Below are 27,765 nucleotides of genomic sequence, written 5' to 3'. Positions count from 1 at the left end.
TATTATGCTCTTCCTTAGTCCTGCCTTCTTGCTGTGGTCTCTAGTAATGGTCCAGCTGCTGTCTTATCATGTCTCATCACATCTCATCCTGCTGCTGCCTCCATACTGGTATTGCATCTTATCTCATCTCAACCTGCTGCATCAATGCTGCCTTCTCCAGTACTGGACCTATTGCCTCCATGCTGCATATTCTGATCATGGAGCTGCTGCTTGCTATTTGATTTTTGCTGCTATAGCCGTTTTGTAATCTCCTTTCAATGCACCAGTAAAGATCTTGAACTTTTATGATATGGCATTTTAGCAGTCCCTTTTCAGTGCATTCTTTCATCATTTTTTTATTTTATATTCTACTTTTCATAGCACTTAAAAGTGGATTACAGTTAGGTACTGTAGGTATTTCCCTATCCCCAGAGGGCTTACAATCTAAGGGGCGGATTTTAAGAGCCCTGCTCGCCGGTAAGCCTATTTTACATAGGCCTACCGGCGCGAGCAGAGCCCCGGGACTCGCGTAAGTCCCGGGGTTTTCGGAGGGGGCGTGTCGGGGGCGGGCCCGAACCGCGCGGCGTTTTCGGGGCGTGTGGGGAGCGTTCCGGGGGCGGGCCTGGGGGCGTGGCTACGGCCCGGGGCGGCCCGGGGGCGTGACCGTGCCCTCCGGACCCGCCCCCAGATCGCGTCCCGGCACGCTAGCGGCCCGCTGGCACGCGGGGATTTACTTCTCCCTCCGGGAGGTGTAAATCCCCCAACAAAGGTAAGGGGGGGGTTTAGACAGGGCCGGGCGGGTGGGTTAGGTAGGGGAAGGGAGGGGAAGGTGAGGGGAGGGCAAAAGAAAGTTCCCTCCGAGGCCGCTCCGATTTCGGAGCGGCCTCGGAGGGAACGGGGGTAGGCTGCGCGGCTCGGCGCGCGCCGGCTATACGAAATCGATAGCCTTGCGCGCGCCGAACCCGGATTTCAGCGGATATGCGCGGCTACGCGCGTATCTACTGAAATCCAGCGTACTTTTGTTGGCGCCTGGAGCACCAACAAAAGTACGCCTATTCGCGGTTTTTGAAAATCTACCCCTAAGTTTATACCTGAGGCAATAGAGGGTAAAGTGACTTGCCCAAGGTCACAATGAGCGACAGTGGGACTTGAGCCCTGGTTTCTTGGTTTGTAGCTCACTGCTCTAACCACTAGGCTACTCCTCCCCTAATAGAAAGCTTGGGCCTTTTCTTGAACTTTCCTGCCATTGTCCTTTAACAGTCCCTTTTCAATGCACTATTTCAACATGGACTGTCTGGGCCTTCTATTGCTATCACATTGTGCTGGCATCAACTCTAACATTAGAGTAACTATTGGATTGCAACTTCCACCTTTTAGATTCTTTGCTGTAATCATCATTTTGTTAAAGGATAACATCATATTATTGTACTGTGTTGCCATTTGTAACAATGTATGTACATATCACCCACAAAATGTGCTGGTAATTTCAGTTAAAATATCATGTGCTATTTAATATCTTGTCCTTGCAGAATGTGATTACCAAACATGTTGAATTTCTTTGAATGTTGTGACTAAAAATGTTGTTTAAAAAAGTTGTCACATTTTGAAACTTTACTTTCTGGTAGAGTCTTTTTATTGTATGGTTTTTGTCTTAAGGTTTCAATAGGTTAGAGCAATGGGTAGGCCTGGGTGGGCTATTTCCCATCCCCTTTGAGCTCAGGCCCACGCAATCAACATTACCTGGTGGCCCTGTTGCAAGTCTGCTGCAAAAATACCAGGCAAGCATAGCCAGGGAAGCATAAGAACATAAGAATATGCCACACTGGGTCAGACCAAGGGTCCATCAAGCCCAGCATCCTGTTTCCAACAGTGGCCAATCCAGACCATAAGAACCTGGCAAGTACCCAAAAAATTAAGTCTATTCCATGTTACCATTGCTAGTAATAGCAGTGGCTATTTTCTAAGTCAACTTAATTAATAGCAGGTAATGGACTTCTCTTCCAAGAACTTATCCAATCCTTTTTTAAACACAGCTATACTAACTGCACTAACCACATCCTCTGGCAACAAATTCCAGAGTTTAATTGTGCGTTGAGTAAAAAGGAACTTTCTCCGATTAGTTTTAAATGTGCCACATGCTAACTTCATGGAGTGCCCCCTAGTCTTTCTATTATCCGAAAGACTAAATAGCCGATTCACATCTACCCGTTCTAGACCTCTCATGATCTTAAAGACCTCTATCATATCCCCCCTCAGCCATCTCTTCTCCAAGCTGAAAAGTCCCAACCTCTTTAGTCTTTCCTCATAGGGGAGCTGTTCCATTCTCCTTATCATTTTGGTAGCCCTTCTTTGTACCTTCTCCATCGCAATTATATCTTTTTTGAGATGCGGCGACCAGAATTGTACACAGTATTCAAGGTGCGGTCTCACCATGGAGCGATACAGAGGCATTATGACATTTTCCGTTTTATTCACCATTCCCTTTCTAATAATTCCCAACATTCTGTTTGCTTTTTTGACTGCCACAGCACACTGAAGCGACGATTTCAATGTGTTATCCACTATGACACCTAGATCTCTTTCTTGGGTTGTAGCACCTAATATGGAACCTAACATTGTGTAACTATAACATGGGTTATTTTTCCCTATATGCATCTCCTTGCACTTATCCACATTAAATTTCATCTGCCATTTTGATGCCCAATTTTTTTTTTTTTATTTAGTGTTTTTTTATACCGGCATTCATGATAGGCATCACATCATGCCGGCTTACATTAAACAAGGGGTGAATACAATGAATAGCTACAATTGAACTATGACAAGTGCGAAAATGGAAATGTTGCATTTACAATAAAACAGGGATGTACACTACTGGGAGCCGAGGAAGAAAAATAGGCGATAGGAATTTTAACAGAAACAGAAAGGGCAATTATTTACAATGGTATGTTTTACAGTGTGATGTTAAAGTCTGATAGTGAATTGATGGTGAGTTAGGGTTCAGTTGGCGTCTGGAAAGGCTTTCTTAAATAACCATGTTTTGAGCCTTTTCCTGAAAGTTAGTAGGCAGGGTTCCTGTCGCAGGTCCGATGGGATGGCGTTCCATAGAGGAGGTCCTGCTGTGGAGAAGGCTCAGTCTCTGAGGGATTTGTGTTGAAAGGTTTTGGAATGTGGTACATGAAGTGATTCTCTGTTTACCCAGACTATGTAATTCAGTCCTTGTTGGTTGTTGTCTGTATATAGATCCACTTTATTGCATTAACTGTGTGTATGTTTATTGAATACGGGTATTATCGCCAGATAGTAGCCATCATTTCTGCGAGCCACCCACTCTTTATTCACGTCCTCTGGACTTTATGGATTCACAGTGTTTATCCCGCGCCCCTTTGAAGTCCTTCACAGTTCTGGTCTTCACCACTTCCTCCGGAAGGGCATTCCAGGCATCCACCTCCCTCTCCATGAAGAAATACTTCCTGACATTGGTTCTGAGTCTTCCTCCCTGGAGCTACAAATTGTGACCCCTGGTTCTGCTGATTTTTTTCAGATGGAAAAGGTTTGTCATTGTCTTTGGATCATTAAAGCCTTTCAAGTATCTGAAAGTCAGTATCATATCACCTCTGCTCCTCCTTTCTTCCAGGGTGTACATATTTAGATTCTTCAATCTCTCCTCATAATTCATTTGATGAAGACCCTCCACCTTTTTGGTTGCCATGTCAAAAGTTGTCATGTCAGGAGCCTCAGAGCATGAAAGGGCCCAGATTCTAAGTAAAGCCACTCCCATAGAACAAGGAAAAAAACATAAAGATCAGGTATATATTGTAAGATGTCAGTCCATATAGTACGTGATGACTTCTGTGGCAAAGGCTAATTTCTGCAATCAGTGCATATACAGTTCTCTTAGTAAGGTCAGTGCTGACAGCAGAACAGAGTCTTTCAGCTCCTTATTAGGTTAGATGCATATTTATGAATTAGAGCCTAGATGAAAGTATGACAAATCAAATTAATCAATAAGAAAATTATGGGGTAGATTTTCAAAAACCGCGAATAGGCGTACTTTTGTTGGCGCTCCAGGCGCCAACAAAAGTACACTGGATTTCAGTAGATACGCGCGTAGCCGCACGTATCCGCTGAAATCCGGGATCGGCGCGCACAAGGCTATCGATTTCGTATAGCCGGCGCGCGCCGAGCCGCGCAGCCTACCCCCGTTCCCTCCGAGGCAGCTCCGAAATCGGAGTGGCCTCGGAGGGAACTTTCTTTTGCCCTCCCCTCACCTTCCCCTCCCTTCCCCTACCTAACCCACCCGCCCGGCCCTGTCTAAACCCCCCCCCCCCTTACCTTTGTTGGGGGATTTATGCCTCCCGGAGGGAGAAGTAAATCCCCGCGCGCCAGCGGGCCGCTAGCGCGCCGGGACGCGATCTGGGGGCGGGTCCGGAGGGCACGGCCACGCCCCCGGGCCCGCCCCCGGAACGCTCCCGACACGCCCCGAAAACGCCGCGCGGTTCGGGCCCGCCCCCGACACACCCCCTCCGAAAACCCCGGGACTTACGCGAGTCCCGGGGCTCTGCGCGCGCCGGTAGGCCTATGTAAAATAGGCTTACCGGTGCGCAGGGCCCTGCTCGCCTAAATCCGCCCGGATTTGGGCGGATTTAGGCGAGCAGGGCTCTTAAAATCCGCCCCTATATCATTTCATGAACTCCCTGTATCTATTAATCCCTACATCTGCATAATATTCCTACATTATTTCAAAGCAGCATGCAATAGTCCAAACCACCAACAAATTCAATACCCAGACATTACATATAAACATATATTTCACTGAACTGGTTACATAAAGGCAAGCATTCATTCATTCTTCATTCTCAACATCACACAAGTAACACATAACAGACAACAATGACAAACATTGGAGCTCAAAATTAAAATAAAAAATACTTAAAAAGATTTAAAATAATTGGATCGATCCAAAAAGAAAACAAAAAATCAGGATTAAAATTAAAATAGATCTATTTAAAAATGAAAAGGAATCAAACTGGAAAAAACTTATAATCGTCATCTCCCATGGAACAGAGAAAGATGTGCTGTGTTTCTTCTTACCCTGGAAAGAAATCTAGCATATGACAATTAATATAATGATTAAAATTAAATTTTAAATTTACATTACAGTTTCCTTAAAACTTAGCAATCTGATATACCTTCATTCAGCAAAAAGCAATCATAAAGCTACTTTCCTGTTTCTAGTGTTCCGCCTCTAGGAGGCGCTGTCCCCTGTGATAAGAGCAACTTCCATTTACAAATCTAAAACCTCTTTTAATGGGACAAAAAGGCTTTGTTTGCTTTCCCATAACATCAACTTGCGGAATATCCCTGCCAATGATCCCCTCAGTGGTAACACGCTAGAGAACTTTATAGATCTTCTCTAGAAATCACATGATCTTTAGCAGTCTAATATCATAACCTAACTTTATACCTACCACCTGTGTAACTAGCCTACATTAGGCACCGTACCTTTTAATTATGTTATTTACCCCATATATCTTAATCCAAGTTAATTCGACCTATTCATTGTAAGACATTTACCTGTCATTGTTATTGTTTGAAATGTAAACCGAATTGATCAATAATTCTGTTATTGGAAAGTCGGTATAGAAAAATGCTAAATAAATAAATAAATAAATACTAGAAAGCAATTAATTCCCTAGAAAGCAATTAATTCCCTACTGTGCCCTACAGTATTATGCATTAGCCAAGATCTAAAACTGTATATGAGGGATTTCCCTGTTTCCTTTTCAAACACCAGCTTATGAAACATTGCTAGTACTAGCAAATAAAAAACCCAATTCATTCCCTTCATCTAGCACCGCCATCCCTCTTCCAAAAGTTTGAATCTAGTGAGGTATAAGCAAAACTGAGAGATATCTATCATTAGAATATAACATAAGTTCTATAATTAACAAATACTGCAGCATGGAGTTCATGCATATACGTTCCTTCTTTTCTTTTCTGACCTTTGTTTAATTAAATAACTCATATCTTCAATCTCCTTTCCTCACTCTAACACATTTAACTTACCAAGCCCAGTCTCTAACTTATCGCTCAGCAAAGCATTTTAAAAGCAAACTTACGGTGCGGGTTTTTTTTTTTTTTTAAATGCAACTGACTCACATTTGTTCCTCTACTCGAACAAAGACATTCCGAATCTCCCACCAAACAGCAATCTGCATAGTAAAGCACTTTACACACCTGCATCCAGCATAACAATAAATCTCAATTCCCTCTTTAATATCACCATGTCACCACACATTCATCAAATTCACTTCCTTTTTTCTTTCTTTTTCACTGATTTCTGGTTTTAAACTAAACAGATAAATTCATGAAAATGGAGTCTCTCTTTTTTTTTTCCTCTGTCTCTCTATCCATCTCTCTGCACTCTGAAACAAGGAAAATCAATATAAAGGTAACTTAAATAACCACAGTTGTTCACGAGCATACCACAGCACAGGGAACGCTGTCTTATCAGATGCAAATCTAGAATTTCTCATAAATGAAAAACAGTTCACATTGTTCTAGAATCACTTCTCAATAAACTCTCATTAATAACACAGTTGTAAAAACTAAAATTAAACTATGAGCAACATACAACTTTTAATACACGCTATCATGATGACAGGCTGTGAACGTAAGATTCCTTGTACCAAGCAGGGGTTAAATCACACATCCATGTGCTCTCGTGAGGGGAGAGGAACAAAGACTGCATAGAACCAAAATATTCCCTTGTCTGTTTAATGAACTGCAGCAATTGAGTCAAATGTCTCTTCATACCGGACTACCAGCATATGAAATTGGAATTTCTTCTATAATACAGTAGGGACACTTTAAATACTGAATATAGTAACATAGACATAGTAAATATTGAAAGAAAAATTCAACACAATGTAAATGAAAATAAAGGACGGATGTACACATGCATCTAAGATAAGCACCTTTAACTCCAAAGCAAACTCATGTATGAACTTATAGAAATAAATCTGACAGATTCAAAGAAATTTGATGCATCTTCATACCTCTAATCACATGGAACAACAGACAGCTGAAAACTACAATATCCAGTCTGCACACAAAGAGGACCCAGCCATGCATTTTTTTTAAAAGCACCGCACTTTTTTTTTTTAAGAACTCCTACTGCTCTGGTAAAACAAAGGTCCAGATGTTAGTTTTACACTAAGGGGCAGATTTTAAGAGCCCTGCTCGCTGGTGTGCCTATGTTCAATAGGCCTACCGGCGCGCGCAGAGCCCCGGGACTCGCGTAAGTCCCGGCGTTTTCTGAGGGGGCGTGTCAGGGGCGTGTCGGGGGCAGGGGCCGAGCGGCGTGCCATTTTTGGGGCGGGACGCAGCGTTTTGGGGGCGGGCCAGGGGGCGTGGTTTCGGCCCGGGGCGGTCCGGGGGCGTGGCCACGCCCTCTGGAACCGCCCCCGGGTTGCGTCTAGGTGCGCCAGCAGCCCGCTGGCGCGTGGGGATTTACTTCTCCCTCTGGGAGGCGTAAATCCCCCAACAAAGGTAGGGGGGGGGTTTAGACAGGGCCGGGGGGGGGGGGGGTTAGGTAGAGGAAGGGAGGGGATGGTGAGGGGAGGGCGTTAGCGAATTCCCTCCGAGGCCGCTTCGATTTCGGAGCGGCCTCGGAGGGAACGGAGGTAGGCTGCGCGGCTCGGCGCGCGCCGGCTACACGGAATCAGTAGCCTTGCACGTGCCGATCCAGGATTTTAGCGGATACGCGCGGCTACGCGCGTATCTACTAAAATCCCGCGTACTTTTGTTGGCGCCTGGAGCGCCAACAAAAGTACGCCAACGCGCCGTTTTTGAAAATCTACCCCTAAAAGCACTAAGCTATTTAGCATGAGGCATTTTACACAGGATCTTAACATATAGAAATAGATTCTCACAGACAGAGAAGAATGGGATTCATCTGTTAGATGGGATTTGTTTTCATCACATATGTTTGTAATTATTAAGCAACGAAAGCAAAAAGTAACACAGAAATCTAATGAGCATGTTAGCCTGCTTTAGGACAATAAAGCCGTTTTTAACTTCCTTCAAGAGAGAGCAGACAAAACCAAACTTTTGTAAACAAGCCACTAACTAAAATCCCCTTTCTGTAGAAAGCAACACATTTAAACTTACCCACTGCACACCCTCTTCCTCCTGTTGTAACTGCTGGGTTTACCACCTCTCCGCATGCATGCCAGGCAACAGTTTAGAACAAAGGACTAACAGCTGCCACACTTGCAACTTGACAGTGGGCCAATGCGTCTGAGGACAAAGGACCGACTGTTGCTGTCTAACCCTCTGCGTACTGAAAGTTTACTGAACACTAAATGAACCTGTAACATACCAAATAAGTTACCAGGAAGTATACTACAACTAATCTAAACAACCCCACAGCAAAATCAAAGTAAATAGAAAACATTTATTTACAAATGGCCAAAGAAAATCTAGCTTACTAACTAAAAATTATAATTACAAGTTGAAAATAAATACTCATAGATCCGTCTTTTGCTGAAACAAGGATGAACATCTCTTCTGGGAATTACTGCTGACTAATCAGCCATCCAGAACATCTTCTGGGAATAACTATATTTGTCGGACTAGAGCCGGGTATCAATTCTGAATAATCAGACATCCAGACCTCTTGATCTGGGAAAACATTCTTCGGACTGAGCCAATCTGTCCGGAAATGAGGATTGGGTCTGAGCTGCCAGCAGCCCACACACGACCCTCCATAAAATACAATGGCCTCAGCCATGTGTTTCCTGTTCGGGTGCCAAAATGCTAAGTGGTAGTACCATTAGAAGCAGCTTAATTGTGCTGCTTCAATAATACAGAGGTCCAGTACCAAGTTTAATCAGAACAAATTTAAGTTTATTATGGCATATAAAAGTAAACAGGATACCCCTGGGAGACATAGAGTGGGAGCCTCATGTTTTTTAATTAAAGCTCTCCCTGCATGTCCCAGCGTTTATCAGTGAGTGCTGACATTTTATAGGTAAAACATACAATGATCTCTAATAAGATTGCATACAGTATCAGGTACCATGTGTCCTATGTCCAAATCAGACAAACTGTATCTAAGCTTCCCTGGTCCCGCCTCCCACCTTAAGATCCAATTAGGCGTAGCGGATACCCACATGTCTAATGAGGGCTGTCAATCATCCTCGTGATTCCTTATTCTGTCACTTGTTCCAGTCCTTTAATCAGACTCCTAATCTCAAGGGGCTCTACAGTTACCCTGGGCCCCTTAAGCTGAGACAGGATTCTGTGAGAACAAGGCTTGGTTCATATGTTCGTTGTGACCTCATGACCCTCTATCATATCTGGCTAGGTCTGAATTCATTCCAGATGTCTCCCAGTCTGAGATTTTTGTATGCCAGAAGTTTGAGTTAGGCTGAGGCAGCAAAGGATTCTGGGTAAGTGAGCCAAAGTCTTCATGTTAGCCTGCCCATATATCACCACCAAGATAGAAGCAGAGACGGTGGTATGCTATGCTGCATTGCATTTGGAATTTTCGTGTACAAGTTGGTCTTGTACTGCTGGCATACTAATTGATTGGATGAAACAGCTTACTGATAAGAAGAGTGGAGCCCCTGAGGCAGCGGCTGTAAAGCTGCGAAACTTGGCCTGAGTCGGGCGATTTTATTTGATAAGTCTCTGCATCAATAAAGTGTTGGAAAAGATCCAGGCATCTATTTTTTTGTGTTTACCTGCCGGTATCATAGATCGCCTACCTCTGTGTTTTCTTGGACCATATATCACCACGTACATATAAATCCTACCCTACTGTACTAAACGTGTTCTTTTAGCATACTACATCTGATATTCCTGATGTGCTCCTGTACACTCAGATCTGTACCTCTACTGTATTAAACCATTCTGCTTTGCATATTGCATATGAGGTATCTGCCATAGGTCCTGGAACATGCTTTGGACTCTTTTGTTAGAAAAGCATGACATAAATAAATGATGAGTTGACTTGGCTTGTCTTGAAAACAAAGCTGATGCCTTATGATGCTCTCCTCCACTTCCTGGTTACTTTTCTTGAATGCAATATATAATCTACTAAAAACAAATAAAAAATGCCAAACCTGGTTAAAGGAAAGATTCCATGAGATGGCACTTTGGTTCACAAACAGCTGCAGCCCACTTGAGGCTGAAGAATTGAATTTTCCAACATTGATTCTGCTTAAAGAACCATCAGGGAGCAGGATCCAGTTTTCAATGTCAAAGTGAGCTGGCACATTCCCTTTGTCATCAAAGAAGATCTCGTATCCATTCGGAGTTTTAAAGTGAACCTCCTTAATGTAGTGATTGAGCTAGAAAGGGAAACAAATGGTTAGAAAATACTATCTAGTTGTGCTACTGCTCACTTGATTCAAGCATTTGCTAATTCAACTCCTTTGTATATGTTTTATCATATACAAGCCGTTAAGCCCGTTAAAACGGGCTACATCCCTCTGTCTCTCACCTCCCCCTCATTCTCTCTCCCCTCACTCTTCACCACCCCCCTCCCCCACCCACTCCACCCTCCCTCTCCTCTCACTCAGTCCCTCCCTCTCTCCCCCCTCTCCCTCACTCCCTCCTCTCCCTCCCTCCCTCCCACTCAGTCCCCCCTCTCCCTCCCACTCACTCAGTCCCCCTCTCCCTCCCTCCCTCCCACTCACTCAGTCCCCCCTCTCCCTCCCACTCAGTCCCCCCTCTCCCTCCCTCCCACTCAGTCCCCCTCTCCCTCCCTCCCACTCAGTCCCCCTCTCCCTCCCTCCCTCCCACTCACTCAGTCCCCCTCTCCCTCCCTCCCACTCAGTCCCTCCCTCCCTCTGCCTCCATTTCCTTCCGACGCCGTACTCGCGACTCCTCGCAGCCCACACCCACCTCCATTTCCTCCCGGCGCCGTAAGCGCGACTTCCCGCAACCCTCACCCGGTTCCATTAACTCCTCCCGCTCCTGCCGGCAGATCTCGGGGGGGGGGGCGCGGGAGTGACACCCCCCCCCCGAGATCTGCCGGCAGATCTGGGGAGGAGAAGTAGCGGCACCGCGCACGCGCGGCGCCGCTGCTTCTCCTCCCGCTCCTGCGGCCCCACCGCCATTTTTTTTTTCTGACCGACGTCCTTGCCCGCACATGCGCAGTAGAGCTGCGCTCTACTGCGCATTTGCGGGCCGTCGGTCACAGGCCATTTATAAGGTAGATTCAATATTTGCACATGTGCCAACTTCCCCACACTTGGTCTGGACTATGAACTACCCCTATGCCTGGGATGGAGAGTACCACATGAGAAATTATATTTACTAATATGATTTATCTTTAGGTTCGTAGCCTAAGTGGGGGATTAGACAGGGTCCCTCTCACCCTGATACTACAATTCTGTGCCATTTCCAAATAACCTTTCACTTGTGTCAGCACCGACCAAATAAAATCATCACACCAAAATAAAAAGGAAATTAACCTTTATACTACTAAGTATTATGTAAGTAGACAGTAAATCCAACCAGAACATTAAATAGAAAAAGTAAAGTAGTGAAGCATAATATAATATACACATACAGTTTTCTTATTTTAAATCAAGCAATGCAAGATTAACACTGAGAAGTTTCTATTCCCAGAACCCTTCTCCATAGAGGAACTGGACTTGTTTCCTAAGGAATTTAAAATGCCTAAATCCCAGAGACAAACAAATATGGATAACAATAGTTATTCAGCTGAACAAAAGACAGAGAAGGAGGCTGACTCTGGGGAAGAATCACCAGCAAACTCGAATCTCATGCTTGACATCCTTAATTGGGAAAAGGAGGGAAACCAGGGGATTTTAAATGATCCCACAGGGAGAATGAGTGTTTAAGTGAATAAGGAAACACCTACAAAGGATAAACAGTAACGTGGTTCCAGGAGCTCTGGCGACCGCGCCTGAAACTCTATATTTCATAATGAAAAGATTTCCTATACTGAGTCATAAAGAGGAATGTTGAGGGGAAACTGATAGAGCAACTCCTAGACCCCAAGTTCTATCACCAGAAAGTCCTGTTCCTAGCGCATAGTTACTTGCTATGGGGTCACCTGGGTGAGGAAAAAACCTGAGAGAAAATATTGGTCCAATTCTATTGGCCAATGATATATAAACCTGTCCAGTGGTATTGTGAGTCCTGCCCTACCAGCCAATTCCCTAAGCCTGCCAGTGTTCAGGTGGCACTATTCATTCTCATGCCCATACTTGAAAGCTCTTTTGAAAGGGTGGCCAATGGCCATGGAACTTGTGGGGCCATTAGAGAGAACAACTCAAGGTAACAAGAATATTCTCATGATCCTAGACTATGTCACAAGATACCCTGAGGCCCTACCACCTAAAAATAAGAAAGCCTCGACATAGTGACTGCCTTAATGGAAGTTTTCTCTCGGGTAGAACTACCCAAAGAGATCATGACAGACCAAAGTACTCCATTTGACTTTAATTTAATGAAGCAAATCTGCAGCCTGCTTAAGGTGAATAGCACTAAACAGAGCCGTCCAGGCAGCCCACATGTGCTTAGAGAAAGCTCTGACTGCTCAGACCCAGGATTACAATTGTCCAACAGTTCGGAGAAACCTCCAGCCCTGAGACCGGGTTCTGGTTCTCTTCCCTCTTTGGAAAGTAAGTTGCTCTCCAGTTGTCAAGGGACCTTTGAGGTCTTGGAAAAAAATTGCCCAGTGAACTACAAAATAGCCCAACTGGATAAAAGAAAACAAAGTCATATTTACCATGTCAATTTACTAAGAAAGGCTCCTCAAGAGTGTGGAATAGTACAAGAGGAATTCAGCCCAGAGCTCAGGTCTGAGGCAGAGAAGACCCAAGTGCCGATTGGAGTGGAAATCTCAACTTCCCAGACAGATGACCTGAAGCATCTGATTGAGTGGAATAGAGAATTCTTCTCAAGCTTGTCAGGACATGGGGTGGTTGTATGTCAATGAACATAACGAATTCCAGAAGCCAGGTGCCAAGTTATCAAACAGAAGTTTAAGAGATGCTCCAGCTCAAAGTCATAGAAGAGTATAGTAGCAACAGGTCGTCGCCTATAGTCCAAGTACTAAATCCAGATGGGAGCATAATATTTTGTATACATTTTAAAAGGGTCAGCGAAGTCTCCAAACTAGTCACATACCCAATGCCTAGGATGGATGAGCTGATTGAACACCTAGGATCGACTCAGTTCATCTCGAACATGGACCTTACCAAAGGATACTGGCAGGTACCACTCACAATAACGATGAAAGAGAAGATGGCCTTCGCAACACCATAGTCCTCACAATCAGCCTTCATGATACCGCCACAATATTTCAGCACTTGGTAGATGTATCCTTGGTCCACATCAGGATTATGCTGCTGCCTACTAAGACGACATTGTGTTTTACAGTCCAGACTGGGAACACATCTGAGCCAACTCCCAGCTACAGTTACTACTTTGTGAAAGGTTTGGCTGCAGAAAACCCAAAGAAGTGTTTGCTGGGAGGACAAGAGTCCAATATGAGCATAGACCTGGAAAAGAGAATTTCAAAGTTGATTTTTGGTCAAGAGAGGTGTCCCTGACACAGGAAGGCACTCACCCAAGTAGGAGTGAGCTTAGGGAGAGGGAATGTGAGACAGAATAGAAGTGACTCCCTCAAACCACCTTAACGCACAGCCCACAGCCATCTGCCTCAATCCTCCTTAAGACATAGACACGCAAAGGATTTGTTGCGACCATCGCTGCCCGATGTCTCCACTCCGCCCTCTTTACCTCTGTGGCGACTCACTCCAGGTCTGAAGGACAGCTGGCTGCCGCGGCATCTCCCTGCTGTCTCCCTCCGGCGTCCCCGGACCAGCTCAATGCTGCAGATCCGCCATGTTGCCTGAAGCTTAGGCCGCACGCACGAGCGTGCTCCGATTGAAGTACCAGCAAGGGCGCGAACCTCAGGGGCGTCCCCCTGAGTTGACGTCATCTGCTTTCGATATTCAAAGGTCTCTGATATTGCTAACAAATGGAGTTAGCAAGGATTCATTCTAACTACTCTGCCTCCTCGGACTTACCACAGGTACCCGCTCCTCGGGGGACTCGCTCTCTCTTTGCCTTTCAGGTTTACTGACAGGAACCGGTACTCGCTCCTCGAGGACCCTCGTTCCTGACTATCGGCTGATTCTCTTCTGCCTGGAAGCCATCACTGTCTACATTATTGTGAGTTACCATCGCGCTCTCAGAGCTTTCCCTGGAACCAGGTACTCGCTCCTCAAGGGCCTATCCTTTCCAGCTCCAGAGCTCCCTGAGACCAATATGTGAGTGTTGTCATCTAAGTTCTGTTCATGAACTCTGCATACCCTGCCTACTCACTGTCTACAGTTTCTCAACAGCTCAGCCATCCAGGGATCGCTGTTCCAGTATCTGAGGGACTCCAGCCCAGCCGGGCATTCCAGCTCACTACTGCCACCTCTGGTGGTTTCAAGACCTGATTAATAAAAGAACTAGTGTGTGTCTGTCTCCATACTCTAAGCCTAGCTGGTGGTCCCTCTCGGGATCTTTCCCCGGGGGGCGTGGTCATCTGCCACCGGCCCAAGGATCCACCGACTACTATCTCCAGCAGTCTATACAACAGATTGCTACTCCGCCTACGAAATACATCAGATTGCGACTCCTATCTGATTGCTCCTCCCACCAACATAGCGGATTATGACAGGATTCTGGGCCCCGGGAGGGTCCCTTCATAATAGTATAAAGAATCAGGATCCAGGAGGCTTAAAAAGGCCATGAGAAGCTCGTAGGATTTCCAGGTAGGCCCATAGAGAATATGTTTAACTGATATTAGTGCCTGAAGCAAGGTAAGCCACTGGTTTTGGTTTGTGTTTCTTTGAAGCACTGTAAATAAATACTCAAACCAGAATAGATCAATCATCTCGTTTTGTACTCTGACTGTTGCTGATGCAGTTGCTGATCTGAAATCACCTCATGGAATTTCTAGATTCCCCAGTGTAGTGATGCATTGAGACTCTCAATACTGAGGTTATGCAAAAGAGCTTAATATCCCTTCATAGACTGCAGTAACAACTTAAGTCAGAACAAGAGATAAATTGGGCTAAAGGGCAAAGCATATAAGATCTGTAATCATAAACTAGATAAAACCAGATATAACTAGATGTTTTTTTCTCCTAAAAGACTGTCATATTGCACCAAATAAGGCTTTCTCAAGTAATTATAAATATTCATTAGTTTGTTTAATAGTTATGAGAATGGGTTAAAAACTGATATGATTTGTTAGTTTTCTGAAGTTATCCTTGTATGAAGCAGAAGCCCTCCAGGAGAGGCACAGGACGGCAAGGCTGGAAGTAGGTGTGGGTGGTCTGGAGAGACTGGAGCAAGGAACAGGTGCAGGGTGGGCTGGAGTTCTGGATCGAAGTGCAGACTGGGCTGGAGCTCAGGAACAGACAGAGTGCATGGAGCTAAGGATGAACTCAGGAACACAGGAACAGAACGCAAGTAAATGTGGAACTGGATGCAGATAAGCAAGGAACTGAAGCACTGACAGCAGGAAAGGGAGGAACTGGAAAACAGCAGCAGTGTGCAGGTAAGCTTGGAACTGAAGCATTAACTGAGAGCAGGTAAGGGTGGAACTGGAACACAGGAACGGGGTGCAGGTAAGCATAGAACTGGATGCAGGTATGCGTGGAAATGGGATTGGGACTAGAGCGAGACAGATTAGGACAAGATAGGACAAACCAGGTCAAGGACTACACAGACATAAAACTTAAAAGCCCAAGGGCTACAATAGGAAGGCCTTGTGTGACAAGGCAGAGAAAGGCCTAGAATCAAAGAACAGACTAAGGGAGTGTCAAGCTAGGCCATAGGTCTGGCAGAGTTGAAGACCGAGAGGCCACAGGACAGAAACAAGATCAGTAGGCCCACAACCCACAGAGCAAAACAGGGAGCAACTGGGAACAGAAGGCCCAAGGTCAAAGGAGCAAACAAGGCAGAATAGAGATCAGAAGGTCCAGAGGCCACAAGTCAGAAAAAGGAGAGGCCTGGGAAGGCCACAAGGCAGAGGAGTAGGGAGCCCAAAAGGACTTGATGCCAAAGCCTAGAGGCATGGGTGAGACAGGGCTAAAGAGGGCTACGGCCTGGGTGTGGAGCAAGATAAAGAGAGGGGCTTGGCCAGCCAGGGGAGTGTGCTCATGGAGGTCCCCTGCTTGCACGGATGCTGAAGAACTGGCTGAGGTGAGATTACAAAGACATGCTGGAGAGTGTAGTCCAGAGCCAGGCACATCGGGCGCAATCGCTGGAAATGCAACATTTAGTAAAACTGACATTCACTTTTTCATTCTAATTGCAGAAGTAAATGGAGACCTTAAAGAATCCTAAATTTTATTGGGAACCTGACAATTTTGTGTATGAAGCCATTCCGGAAAGGAGAAGAATATTTTTTCAAAACCTTTTTATCTTTCCTCTCTCTTCTTATAACTTTTATTCCTCTGCAGTTACTTCTCTTTCCTTTTGAATGGATCCAGTTTTCTTGCAGTTTTTCTGATTGTTTCTATCTTGCTGGTTGATTTTATTTTTTGGGGGTGAAGTTTTGCTCTGGTTCTGTTTCACAAACTCTGTTTCTTACTCCTCTGCCTTCTAGATGGTTTTCAGGTGATTCTCTTGTTTTTTTATAGAGAAGTGAATCGGAACCGGAATCGGTTCGGATTCCGGTTCTGATTCACATGTGGGTTTTTTTCCATCGGGCCCGATCTCGGATTTGTTTATCGGCTGCGCCCCAGCCGATAAACAAAAAACCCACCCCAACCCTTTAAAAGTAACCCCTTAGCTTCTCCTACCCTCCCGACCTCCCAAAAACTTTTTACAGGTACCTGGTGGTCCAGTGGGGGTCCCGGGAGCGATCTCCCACGATCTCCCGCCGGCACCATTTTGAAGATTGGCAATACGGCCCACATGCAGGAGGTCGCTCCCAGACCCCCGCTGGACTTTTGGCAAGTCTTGTGGTGGTCAGGAGGCCCCCCCAAGCTGGCCAAAAGTCCCTAGGGGTCCAGCGGGGGTCCGGGGGCGATCTCCTGCACACGTGACATCTGGTACCAGGAACCAAAATGGCGCCGGCGCTACCTTTGCCCTGTCACATGATAAGGGCAAAGGGCCACCGGCGCCATTTCTCTCAACGCAGCCGTGGCCAGAGAGAGGGAGATCGCGCCGGGACCCCCCCACTGGACCCCAGGTAATTTAAAACATTTGGGGGGGGTTCAGGAGGGTGGGGGATTTGTTATAAAGGTTCGGGGTGGGTTTTAGGGTTCTTTTGGTGTGCCGGTTTTCCCGCCCTCCCCCGATTTACGATTATTAACGATTTAAAAAAAAAACAAAAAAAAAACATGACGATAAGATTTCCCTCCCCCCCCCCCCAGCCAAAATCGATCGTTAAGACGATCGATCACACGATTCACACCCCTAATCCATATAGTCCTGGTTTTGCATAGAGATCTACTTTGCTCTCTTTTGTTTACGAGTTTGCACCTCCCTCAACTAATTATGTGGGTCATTTTCAATAGCTTTCGCATGCAACAAGGGACTGCCCTATTGGGTGTGAAAGCCGGCAGCTATCGCAGGCCCATCCCCCCGTTTCGCCCCCTCCAGCCCCATTACCACGGGATTTTCTAAGGCCTATGTTACACAAAGGGGCAGATTTAAAACTTATGCGCGGGCATAGATTTGTTCACGCAACCCGGCGCGAACAAATCTACACCCGATTTTATAACATGCGCACGCTACCACGTGATTGTTATAAAATCCAGTTTCGGCGCACGCAAGGGGGTGCACACATGTGTACCTTGCGCACGCCGAGCCCGAGGGGAACCTCGATGGTTGTCCCTGTTCCCTCCAAGGCCGCTCCGAAATCGGAGCGGCCTTGGAAGGAACTTTTTTCCGGTCCCGCCCACCTTGCCCTCCCTTCCCCTATCTAAACCACCGACCAGCCCTACCTAAATCCCCCCTACCTTATTTTATTTCTTACACCTAAAAGACAGCCGGCGCGCGAACCTCCGGCACGGCTGGAATGGAGAAGGGCTAGGTACACGCTCCTGGACTGCCGTCAAGCCCCCGGACCCGCCCCGGACCGCCACCAGACCCCAGACATGCCCCCGGACCACCATCACGCCCCCGGACACGCCCCCTGACCTCTTTTGAAAACCCCAGGACATATGCACGTCCCGGGGCTTGCACGCGCCACCGAGCCTATGCAAAATAGGCTCGGCACGCGCAGGGGCAGATTTTCTCAGGTTAGGTGCGTATGTTACGCACGTAGCATTTGAAAATCCGTCCCAAAATGAATATTACAGTAAGGAAAAAAATGCATACTTATTAAAAAAGAATCAGTCAGGAGAGTTTACCTGCCATGGATGAAATTCCAGTTTTTGAACCTCACTAAGTTGAAACTCGGCTGTATACATGTTGTGCAAAGCGTGAGCCATTATATAGACTGCGATGTAGATACTGTAAGTGAACTGAAAATTATTCACATCAAACTGCCAAAGTGGAAGGTCAGCCAGAGTCTCCTGCCCTGTACACTTGGTCAGATTTGAATGTTCACTCCCATGCTGTAGCTCACACTGGAACGCATCCCTCCACAGAGGCTGCAGAAAAGAAGGATCTGGAAATGTGGATGGGTGCAGATGATAGAGGAAATCCTTGAAACCTGGAATTTTTCCTTTATGAATGGCAAAGGCTAGAGAGCCGTTCAGCGTGCTACAATATGAAAGGGTCATTGGTGAGTTTAAGGTACCAAGGGAAGAGGAGGCAGCTGAGATAAGCCACACTTTGTCAACAATCACTTGCCACCATGGGTTGCAGAACTGTGATATTACAACACTGGTAGCACTGTAGATGATAACCACCTTAGCTAATGACTTCTCGACCATGGCAGCAAACTGTAAAACTCTTGGAAATTGGTTATATTTAAGGGTCAAAGGTAACTTTTCCAGAAATTCCACACAGCTTCCACTCCTGATAATCTCCATCTTCAGTTCCTCACTGCCCCTCTGATCACTGTCATCCTCTGTTGTGATAATCCCCACCCAGGTCCATCTGAATAAGTTGAGGATCTGAATTAAACCCTGATACTGAGAATGATCATTAGGAACTGTGCGATAAAAGAATGGGAACTCAACCCGGTCACTGAAGAGCAGGTCCATAGATCCATAACTGATCTGTGATAAGTATAAATAAATAAGTAAAGCAGAGTCAAACATGGCAGCTCTTTTGTTTTCTTACTCTAAGCCCAGTCTCAGCCAGTTTGTATGCCGTACAATATTTTGCAGTTTAAACAAGCAGACATTCTAATGAAACTGGTTACACAGCTATGAGCAATGGAAAGATAATTTTCCTAACAGAGCCTTCATACGGTAAATATGGTAAAATCCAGAAGGTCAATATTTAAAACTATTTAGATGGATTACTCAAAGTTATCCAGCTAAAGGGCTTTTTGACTATTTGGCCACTTCCCTCTCTAAATTATAGCTGGATAAGTCATTATCACAGGAAGGGTCCCACTATCACGGGGGGTGGGGGCATGTATCGCCCTCGAAAACAATATCCTGACTGTTTCAACACATTATTTTGTCTTGCATCAAAACACTACAAAGTAATGTGGATGCATTGTGGACAAATCCATTGTGGACAGTGCACAGTGTGGAGCTGAGTTTTCTCATTGTGGCTAAGTATACCTGCTTATTACTTATAAGTATTGTAGAAGGCTTCTGTGTATAATTCCTGTCTGTGATTTCATTCATTATAGTCAGATATTATTCTAATATATTAATTTGCTATTTGGTTGCTCTGCTATAGAGTTAAGATTTAAAAACAAACAAACAAAAAAAAACCACTCCAGCTTTTAATCTGATAAAATCTATCTCTTATTTGGAGTTAGCTGGAACTAATAATCTCTGTTTAAATATTAATATTGGGGCATAAAGAGCTGAGTAAAAAATTTACAAACATAGAAACATACATAGAAACATAGAAGTGACCGCAGAAGAAGGCCAAACGGCCCATCCAGTCTGCCCTGCAAGCTTTCACACCTATATTTTTCATACTTATCTGTTTCTCTGACCGCTGAGGTCAGGGCCCTTATTGGTAACTTTTTGGTTCCAATTCCCTTCCACCCCCACCATCAATGCAGACACCAAAAAAATTATTTCAAGGGACAAGAGGAACAGAAAAGTATGAAAAAAAAAAGTGTGAAAGCTTGCTGGGCAGACTGGATGGACCGTTTGGTCTTCTTCTGCCGTCATTTCTATGTTTCTATGTAATCTGGCTACTTTACTCAATTTTCAAGTAACTGGATTACAGTAAGGCATGATTTTTTTTCACAGGTGTGACCCATCCCTCCTAAATCTTCTACTTAAAATATACCATCACGAGAACAGTGATTCCCATCCCTGAACCCTCCAAGTCCACTAAAGAATTGTTGATGTATAGTGAGGACTTCCCTGGCCTCTACCCCCTAAACGCTCTTCCCTCATCCTGTTATCTAAACATGAAGATTGCTAGCAAGCAAAAGGACCTTGAGTGTCCTCCAGGCCCAGACCCAATCCTGTCCATTCTCCTGCCCTTGCCCCAGTCTGTGCAGGGGGAAGGGGAAAGAACCACTACACCTCAATGCTGTGGGGATGGGGTATCTTTGGTGGACCTGTCTGGAATTTTTGTATTAAAAGGGGTGGGTGAGGGGCACCCTTTGACTGCTATGTGAAACATGTTGACTGAGTTGGGGGAGAGAATTAGGACACAATCCCCCTTTACATTTTTTATCCTGCACAGTGCTACTTAACTGAATATCTTTGATGAAATAAGGTTAAATAGTAAGTTATCCGGTCCCATAAGCACAGCGGGTTAGATTTTTCAGTTATCTGTTTACATGTAGCCAGATAAGTTTAGGCGAGGATATTTGGTGGGATGTTTATCCAACTGAATATCCAGGACATCTTATCCAGCTAATTTGAGCAGGATATTAACCTGTCCATTTGTCTTCCTGAATATGGACCTCCAAATAATTAAAATTCTTGCAACATATGAAGACATAGGCCCCAAAAGCTACTCACAAATATAATAAGATAGTCAAATAGAGAGGTATCCCAGCTGACTATTGTGGCACACAGACTACTTATTTCCTAGACAATACTGGGGATATAATTCCATATATGACGAGGGGTAAAACAAGGACTGCCTCAGCCTGCACTGAAAGGTGAGAGCTGGTAACTTCTGCAGTCATGCCAGGATATTTCATAGATAATTTCTGAGCAAAGAAGTAAAACATTCTCTGTATATTTTTCTAGTCTATTTCTTTTTATTTACTTATTTATTTATTTTAAGGCTTTTATATATCGATGTTCATGTAAAGTTAGAAATTACATCGAACAGGTATGATACATATAACAGGGCGTACGTAATAAGAATTATAGATAAACCAGAAACGTAGAATTACATCCAACATATTAACATGTGTGATACATATAACAGGTCGTACGTAATAAGAATTGTAGATGAACCAGGAACTTAGAATTATATCCAGCATATTAACATGTGTGTTACATATAACAGGGTGTGCGTAGTAAGAATTAAAGATAAACCAAAACTAAGTATTATATCAAATGTATTGAACACAATTGTATGAAAAATGTGAGCACATAAGCATAAGCAAATACCCGAAAAATGGATGAAACAAAGGGCATTTGCCCCAGAGATTTTTCTAACCCTGGACCATGGTCCGGGAGTAGACCAGCACAGGAAAAGGTAATGAATGAGAGAAAAGAGAAAAAAGAACGGCCAGTCAAAGCTGAGGTGTTGGGGTTATTGAAGCCTTTAAGTGAAGGCTTTTATGAAAAGCCAAGTCTTAAGCTTTTATTTTATTTATTTTATTTAAAGGATTCTTATATACCGATAGCCGTTTGTACATCGTATCGGTTTACATATAACTAGGAACATATAAGCAGAGCCATATACATATAGGCTGAGCCCTTACATGGAACAGAAACAGAATGTATAAGAAACGGAACAGTAAAAACACTAAAAAAAAAAATATTAACTTTGGATAAGTATGTGTTACATATATATAAATATATAAAACTGAGAAACTATAATACAATGGAAGAGGTGAGCTATAATACAACAAGGTAGGACATTTTATGGTCATTCGATACTGACAAAGTACTGGATAGAGAAAAATGGAAGGTGGAATAAATGGACAGTTAATATAACGGTGAGGCGAGCGATCGAAAAAAACGTTTTTTCTTAAACGTTTGCCTACAAGGTTCTAGTCGAAGGTCCATGGGGAGGGCGTTCCAATGTGTGGGACCCGTGTTCGAAAATTTACGTTTCTTGAGCAATGGCTTGGCTGGAGGTGCATAGAGTGTGCCTAAATAACTGGTTCTGATCGGTCTGGATGATGAGTGATGACGAAGGGGGCAGTTTAGTTCTAGCGAGGTTTGGGAGTGAAAGGTCTTGGTTAGAACTATGTACAAAATTCAGGATTTTTTTTTTTTTTTTTTAATTTTCTATTTTCAAATTTTCACAAAATTACATCATGAAATTATTCATTAGTGAAATACGGTACATATTCTGGAACACAACATATTATAATACAACACACAGATCTATTTGAAAATCAAATTACCTTCCATATACATTCCTAAATATAAGAATTCGGGGCAAGTAAGAAAAATGAACGAAAGTAGACGTAGTTTAATACATGTAAATAGAAATTAGGTAGGCAAGCAAAGCAATTGAATTTAGTCAGTTACTCTGCAAGATTTTCTACGGGGTGTCCTACCAGGAAATCCCTCAATTGGATAGGGTCAAAGAAAACATAGTTGTTCCCTTTATAACTTATGCAGCACTTGCAGGGAAATTTTAATACAAACCGGGCACCTAAATTAAGTGCCCTCTGTTTCATAACTAGAAATTCCTTCCTTCGTTGTTGAGTACATTTAACTATATCGGGGTAAATCCATAATTTTGCTCCGTAAAACAAAGCTGTTCTATTCCTAAAGAACCTTTTCATTATAAAGTTACGATCTGATAAAAAGGCAAATGATATTAACAATACCTTCCTCTCTTTGACCTCTGTCTCAATGGATAATTCCAGTATATCTGAAATATCCAGAGATGGTATATTTTCTTGTTCTTCCTGAGGGACTCTTTGAGGCATATAATATGCTCTAGTACATACTGGAAATGCATTTTCAGGAATTTTTAGAATTTCTTTCATATATGTTTTAAATAAATCTATTGGGGAAATTAATCTCACCACAGGAAAATTTATTACTCTCAAATTTAACATTCTAAAACTATTTTCCAGTTTTTCCAATTTTTTCCCATGGCACTTTCTGATTTCACCAAATTCTTTTGCAAAGAGTCCATATTCTTAGCGTTTTCTTCCTGAAGTTTTATTTGTTCTTCCATAGTCCCAATCCTAGTGGCATTTCCTTGAGTTTTCATTTCTATATCAGACATCGAGTGGGCAATTGACTTTAAAGCAGTATCTATTGCTTTTAGAGCATACCACACTTTCCCAAGAGTCACATCCTCTGGTTTTCAACATTTATTTCCAATTTGGGGATTTCTTTAGCTGACTCACCCCTTTCTTGCAGCAGTGCCGGTCTGATATTCTCCGAGGTTCCATCCATAGTTCGGGGCCTCTCCTCCCCTCTGGCCCCTCTCTCCGATGTCTCACTCGCCGGTTCTCTCTGGGGGGTGTGCATACTTGCGCCTTCCTCTCCCAGGTCCCCCGAAGTAGATTCCCAAAGCGCTAAGTTCAAAACGCCCTGGGGCTCTTCAGGCACAGAATCGGCTGTACTCCTCAGGCGCTCCAGCCTCACTGGCTCGCCAGGGCTTAGCGTCACATCCGGGGTCAGGGGTGAGTCTGCTCGTTCCGCAGGCTCTGCACCAGCGACCAGCCCGCTTGGTGTCCCGCTTGCTGCCGCCAAGAAGCCTTCAATCCGCGGCTGCGAAAGGTCTATGCTCGGGGAACTTGTTGCGATCCCCCGAACCTTCCCCTTACGTTTCGTATGGGGCATTTTTTTTCCAAATTCAAAATCAAGAGGAAAAACGCCGCGGAGCTCACTTCTTGGTGTCCTACCTGGCGGCCATCTTGCCCCTTCAGGATTTAATAGGGAGCCAATGTAGGTTCTTAAGGATTGGTGTGATGTGTTCTCCTTTGCTGGAATTGGTTAAGATCCTGGCCGCAGAGTTCTGTAACATTTGTAGTGGTTTGGTGGTGATAGCTGGAAGGCCGATTAGCAGGGAGTTGCAGTAATCTATTTTTGAGAATAAAATTGCTTGGAGAACTGTTCTAAAGTCCTGAAAATGAAGGAGAGGTTTCAGCTTTTTTAATATGTGAAGTTTATAAAAACATTCTTTTGTTTCTCTTATGTGTGTGTGTGGGGGGGGGGGGGGTCGTTTGGGGTGTAATGAGGTTGTTGATAGCCTGCGCATTGTCATCCTGAGTGATAAACATAAGTTCAGTTTTTGAAGTATTGAGTACTAAGTTAAGGCTGGTGAGGAGGGTGTTTATGGACTCTAGACAATTATTCCAGAAATTGAGGGTGTTGGAGATTGATTCTGAGACTGGTATCAGAATCTGGACGTCATCGGCGTAGATGAAGTGCGTAACCTTTAGACTTGTGAGAAGTTGACATAGGGGGAGAAGATAGATGTTAAATAAGGTGGGGGAGAGGGAGGATCCTTGAGGGACTCCAAGTGTGGACTTGACCGGGTGAGAATCTTTATTGCTTATTCTAACCTTGAAGCTCCTATTGTCAAGGAATGACTTGAACCAGTCGAGGGCTGTTTCTGAAATACCTATGTCTAAGAGCCGATTGATGAGGATGGAGTGCTTCACCATGTCGAATGCTGCAGATATATTGAGAAGTGTCAGAAGGTAGGGGGTCTTTTTCTCAAGGCCTGTGAGGACTCTGTCTGTCAGCGAGATTAGAAGGGATTCCGTATTGAGAGGTTTGCGGAATCCGAATTGGGCAGGTGTTAGAATCTTATGTTCCTCTAGATATTCCGAGAGTTGTTTGTTAACTAGCTTCTCCATGAATTTGGCGACAAATGGTAGGTTAGCGATGGGGCGAAAATTGGCTTGGTCAGCTGGGTTCAGGTTGGGTTTCTTGAGAAGAGGTTTGAAGGTGACTAGTTTCAGCGAGTCCGGTACTAATCCTTGAGCTAGTGAGCAATTGATGATCTCTGCTAGTGGCTTAGCGATGGTGTTTGGGATGATAAGCAGTAGTTTGGATGGAATGGAGTCCAATGGGTGCGTGGAGGTTTCATCTTTTTGAGAATAGATTCAACTTCGAGCGAGGTGGTGGGTTCGAAGGATTCTAGGTTTAATTTCTGGCTAACGGAGGGAGTGTAGTGTGACGAAGGTTCTGTATTTGAGGCTGCCAGTGGAGCTATTAGATTGTGGATTTTATTTTTGAAGATTTGTGCAAGTTCTGAGCACCTGAATTGGGCTTGATTGTCTGGGATGACTGAAGAAGTGGGACTATTAACGATTTGTGTGAAGCCCCATGGCCTTGAAGGAAAATAGCAAGGCTTCGCAGTTGGAGGAGTGGGGGGTCACGTCGATGTGGAGGTTGAAGTCTCCCATGATGATGGCTGGGGTGTCGTTTTTGATATGTTTGCCAATGAGCTCAATGAGCGCAGAAGGATCTGACTCTAGAAGGCCGGGTGGAGCGTAAAGTAAACAGATTTGTAGCTGTTTAGAGATAAATAGAGCGAATTCCAGTCTGGAAGTATGTTTAGTGTTCTGAAGGGTTAGTCTTAGCTCTTTTTTTAGCTGCTAAGCAAAGTCCCCCCCCCCCCCTCTTTTTTTAAGTCTAGGAATTGAGAAAATATCGTAGAGATGAAGGGGTAGTTGATTGATTAGAGCTATGTCTGTAAGTTTCAGCCAGGTTTCTGTGATAGCACAGATGTCCGGTTGTGAGTCCAGGAGATAGTCATTTACTATATATGTTTTTTTTGTAAGGGATTGAGCGTTTTTGAGCCAGTGTTGTGCTAATATTCTTATAAAACAGTAATCTGCTTGAGGTAAAAGTAATGGATTATTTCCTATATTTGTAACTAACTTTATGTATGATTTTCAAGACTTTTTTCCAGTTCTATGTCTATAATAATAATCATAAAAGGAATAAGTAAGTCCTTAGCTCACAATGTTGACTGACAATGCCAACTCTTGTTTCGTCCATGTGGACTAATTCTACCAAGTCAAGCTTTGAGTCTTTGATATATCTTGTATCATCTTAGGCATGCTTTACTTTGGTGTTCACAAAAGTGAGTTTCCTATGAGGGCTTCACCAGGATTCATAATGGTCTCAAACATGGGTGGTAAATTATTGCAAGCTACCATACCCTGGAACCATCTGCTTCCATCCTTGTAATCAAAACAAGGATAGGACAAGGATGCTGCAAAATTCAGAGATTATACAGGGAGACAGATGCATACTGTACCTGTGGATATCTAAAGATCCCTGTAAGTCTGGCAATTGCAAGTGATGTCACAGAAAAGGAGCTTCCAATAAAACCAGCAACCTGGCCTTGCTGGTGACAGCTAAAGCCAGGAACTTGGTCCTTTTCCCCTGATAAAATATTCAGAATACCACATAGTGAAAAACTTGCATCAGTGCAAGAATCTGCAATATGGAAGCCCAGAGTGATGTTGGGTAATATCTCCAAATTTTGATTGAGCTCTTGTATGGCAAAATAAAAGGCCAAGAGATGCCGATAGTAACCAAATGTCCATCTGCGAGCAAGTAAACATATTTTAGTAATATTCAAATATTTGAGAATGTAATGATTCACTTATATATTCAAATGGAGAAAAAGCAAAACAACCAAATCTATGCAAATTTACCTTATCCCTAAACTTTGGCACCTAATCCTATTCCACTACAGAAACCTACCACCAAATATTGTCAACGTACCTCAACCCTGTACAGCAGCACATTATGGATTCAGGGTACTAAGATGCTCCCCTTCCCCAGATCTGCTGATATATCTCAATCATGACCTCCATCACACATTTTATTCCATTACTGAAACACTGAAGCGCACATTCTTACTACAGCTCCCCCCACCCCAGTCCCAATGAAGGACATAAATCCAATCCTTCCTTTTCTTCTCATATTACAATCCAATCCATTCTGGTTTCTATTTAAATACCACGCTTCGATAGTGCCAAAAGTGCAAGCATTGATACTGCCATCTCTGACAAATGCAATGCACTGTATATTGTTCTTCCCACCTCTTCTTTATGGGCATTGCAGCTATGATAGAATGCTACAGGTAAGATGATTTCAGGGCTTTCCATGCGTGATCATAGCTCTCCCATATGAGATCACATTTCTCCCTTGTACTGGCTTCCTGTCCGTACATGAGTCTCTTACAGAATGACAGTACTAGTTCATAATCTCTAGGCTATGAAATCTTTCCCATGGGTGAACACTATTCTGTGGGTCTATAACCCCGCTTGAAACCTATGATACTTTTAAGACATCTTCTGGATGTACCAACAGTCTGATGAGCCTGATTAATTGAAATGCAAGAATGTGCTTTCTCCCAGCAGCCCCTAAGCTGTGAAATTCGCTTCCACAGGCATTTTGTCTCATTATTTGCAGCAAAACGTTTAAAGCAATGTTAAAAAGCCTTCTGTTTGATTTGACTTTTAATTGACCTACATTATCATGGCACCGTATTTTGACATCGATATTTGAT

The 27,765-nt window shown here is 44.0% G+C and overlaps 1 protein-coding gene across 1 annotated transcript in view; it reads right to left on the bottom strand.

Moving 5' to 3' along the window:
• LOC115077495 (vomeronasal type-2 receptor 26-like) overlaps positions 1–27,765 on the bottom strand; it is a 40,483-nt gene that overhangs the window by 5,334 nt on the left and 7,384 nt on the right. Inside the window, exons 2-4 of the mRNA XM_029579785.1 lie at positions 26,976–26,982; positions 26,503–26,794; positions 10,110–10,337 (exon numbers count right to left, since the gene is read on the bottom strand). Coding sequence (XP_029435645.1) covers positions 10,110–10,337; positions 26,503–26,794; positions 26,976–26,982 — 527 coding nt within the window. The remainder of the gene's footprint in view (positions 1–10,109; positions 10,338–26,502; positions 26,795–26,975; positions 26,983–27,765) is intronic.

This window comes from Rhinatrema bivittatum, chromosome 16, assembly GCF_901001135.1.
Source record: "Rhinatrema bivittatum chromosome 16, aRhiBiv1.1, whole genome shotgun sequence".
Classification (NCBI taxonomy): Eukaryota; Metazoa; Chordata; class Amphibia; order Gymnophiona; family Rhinatrematidae; genus Rhinatrema; species Rhinatrema bivittatum.
This window is presented reverse-complemented; position numbering and strand designations above follow the sequence as displayed.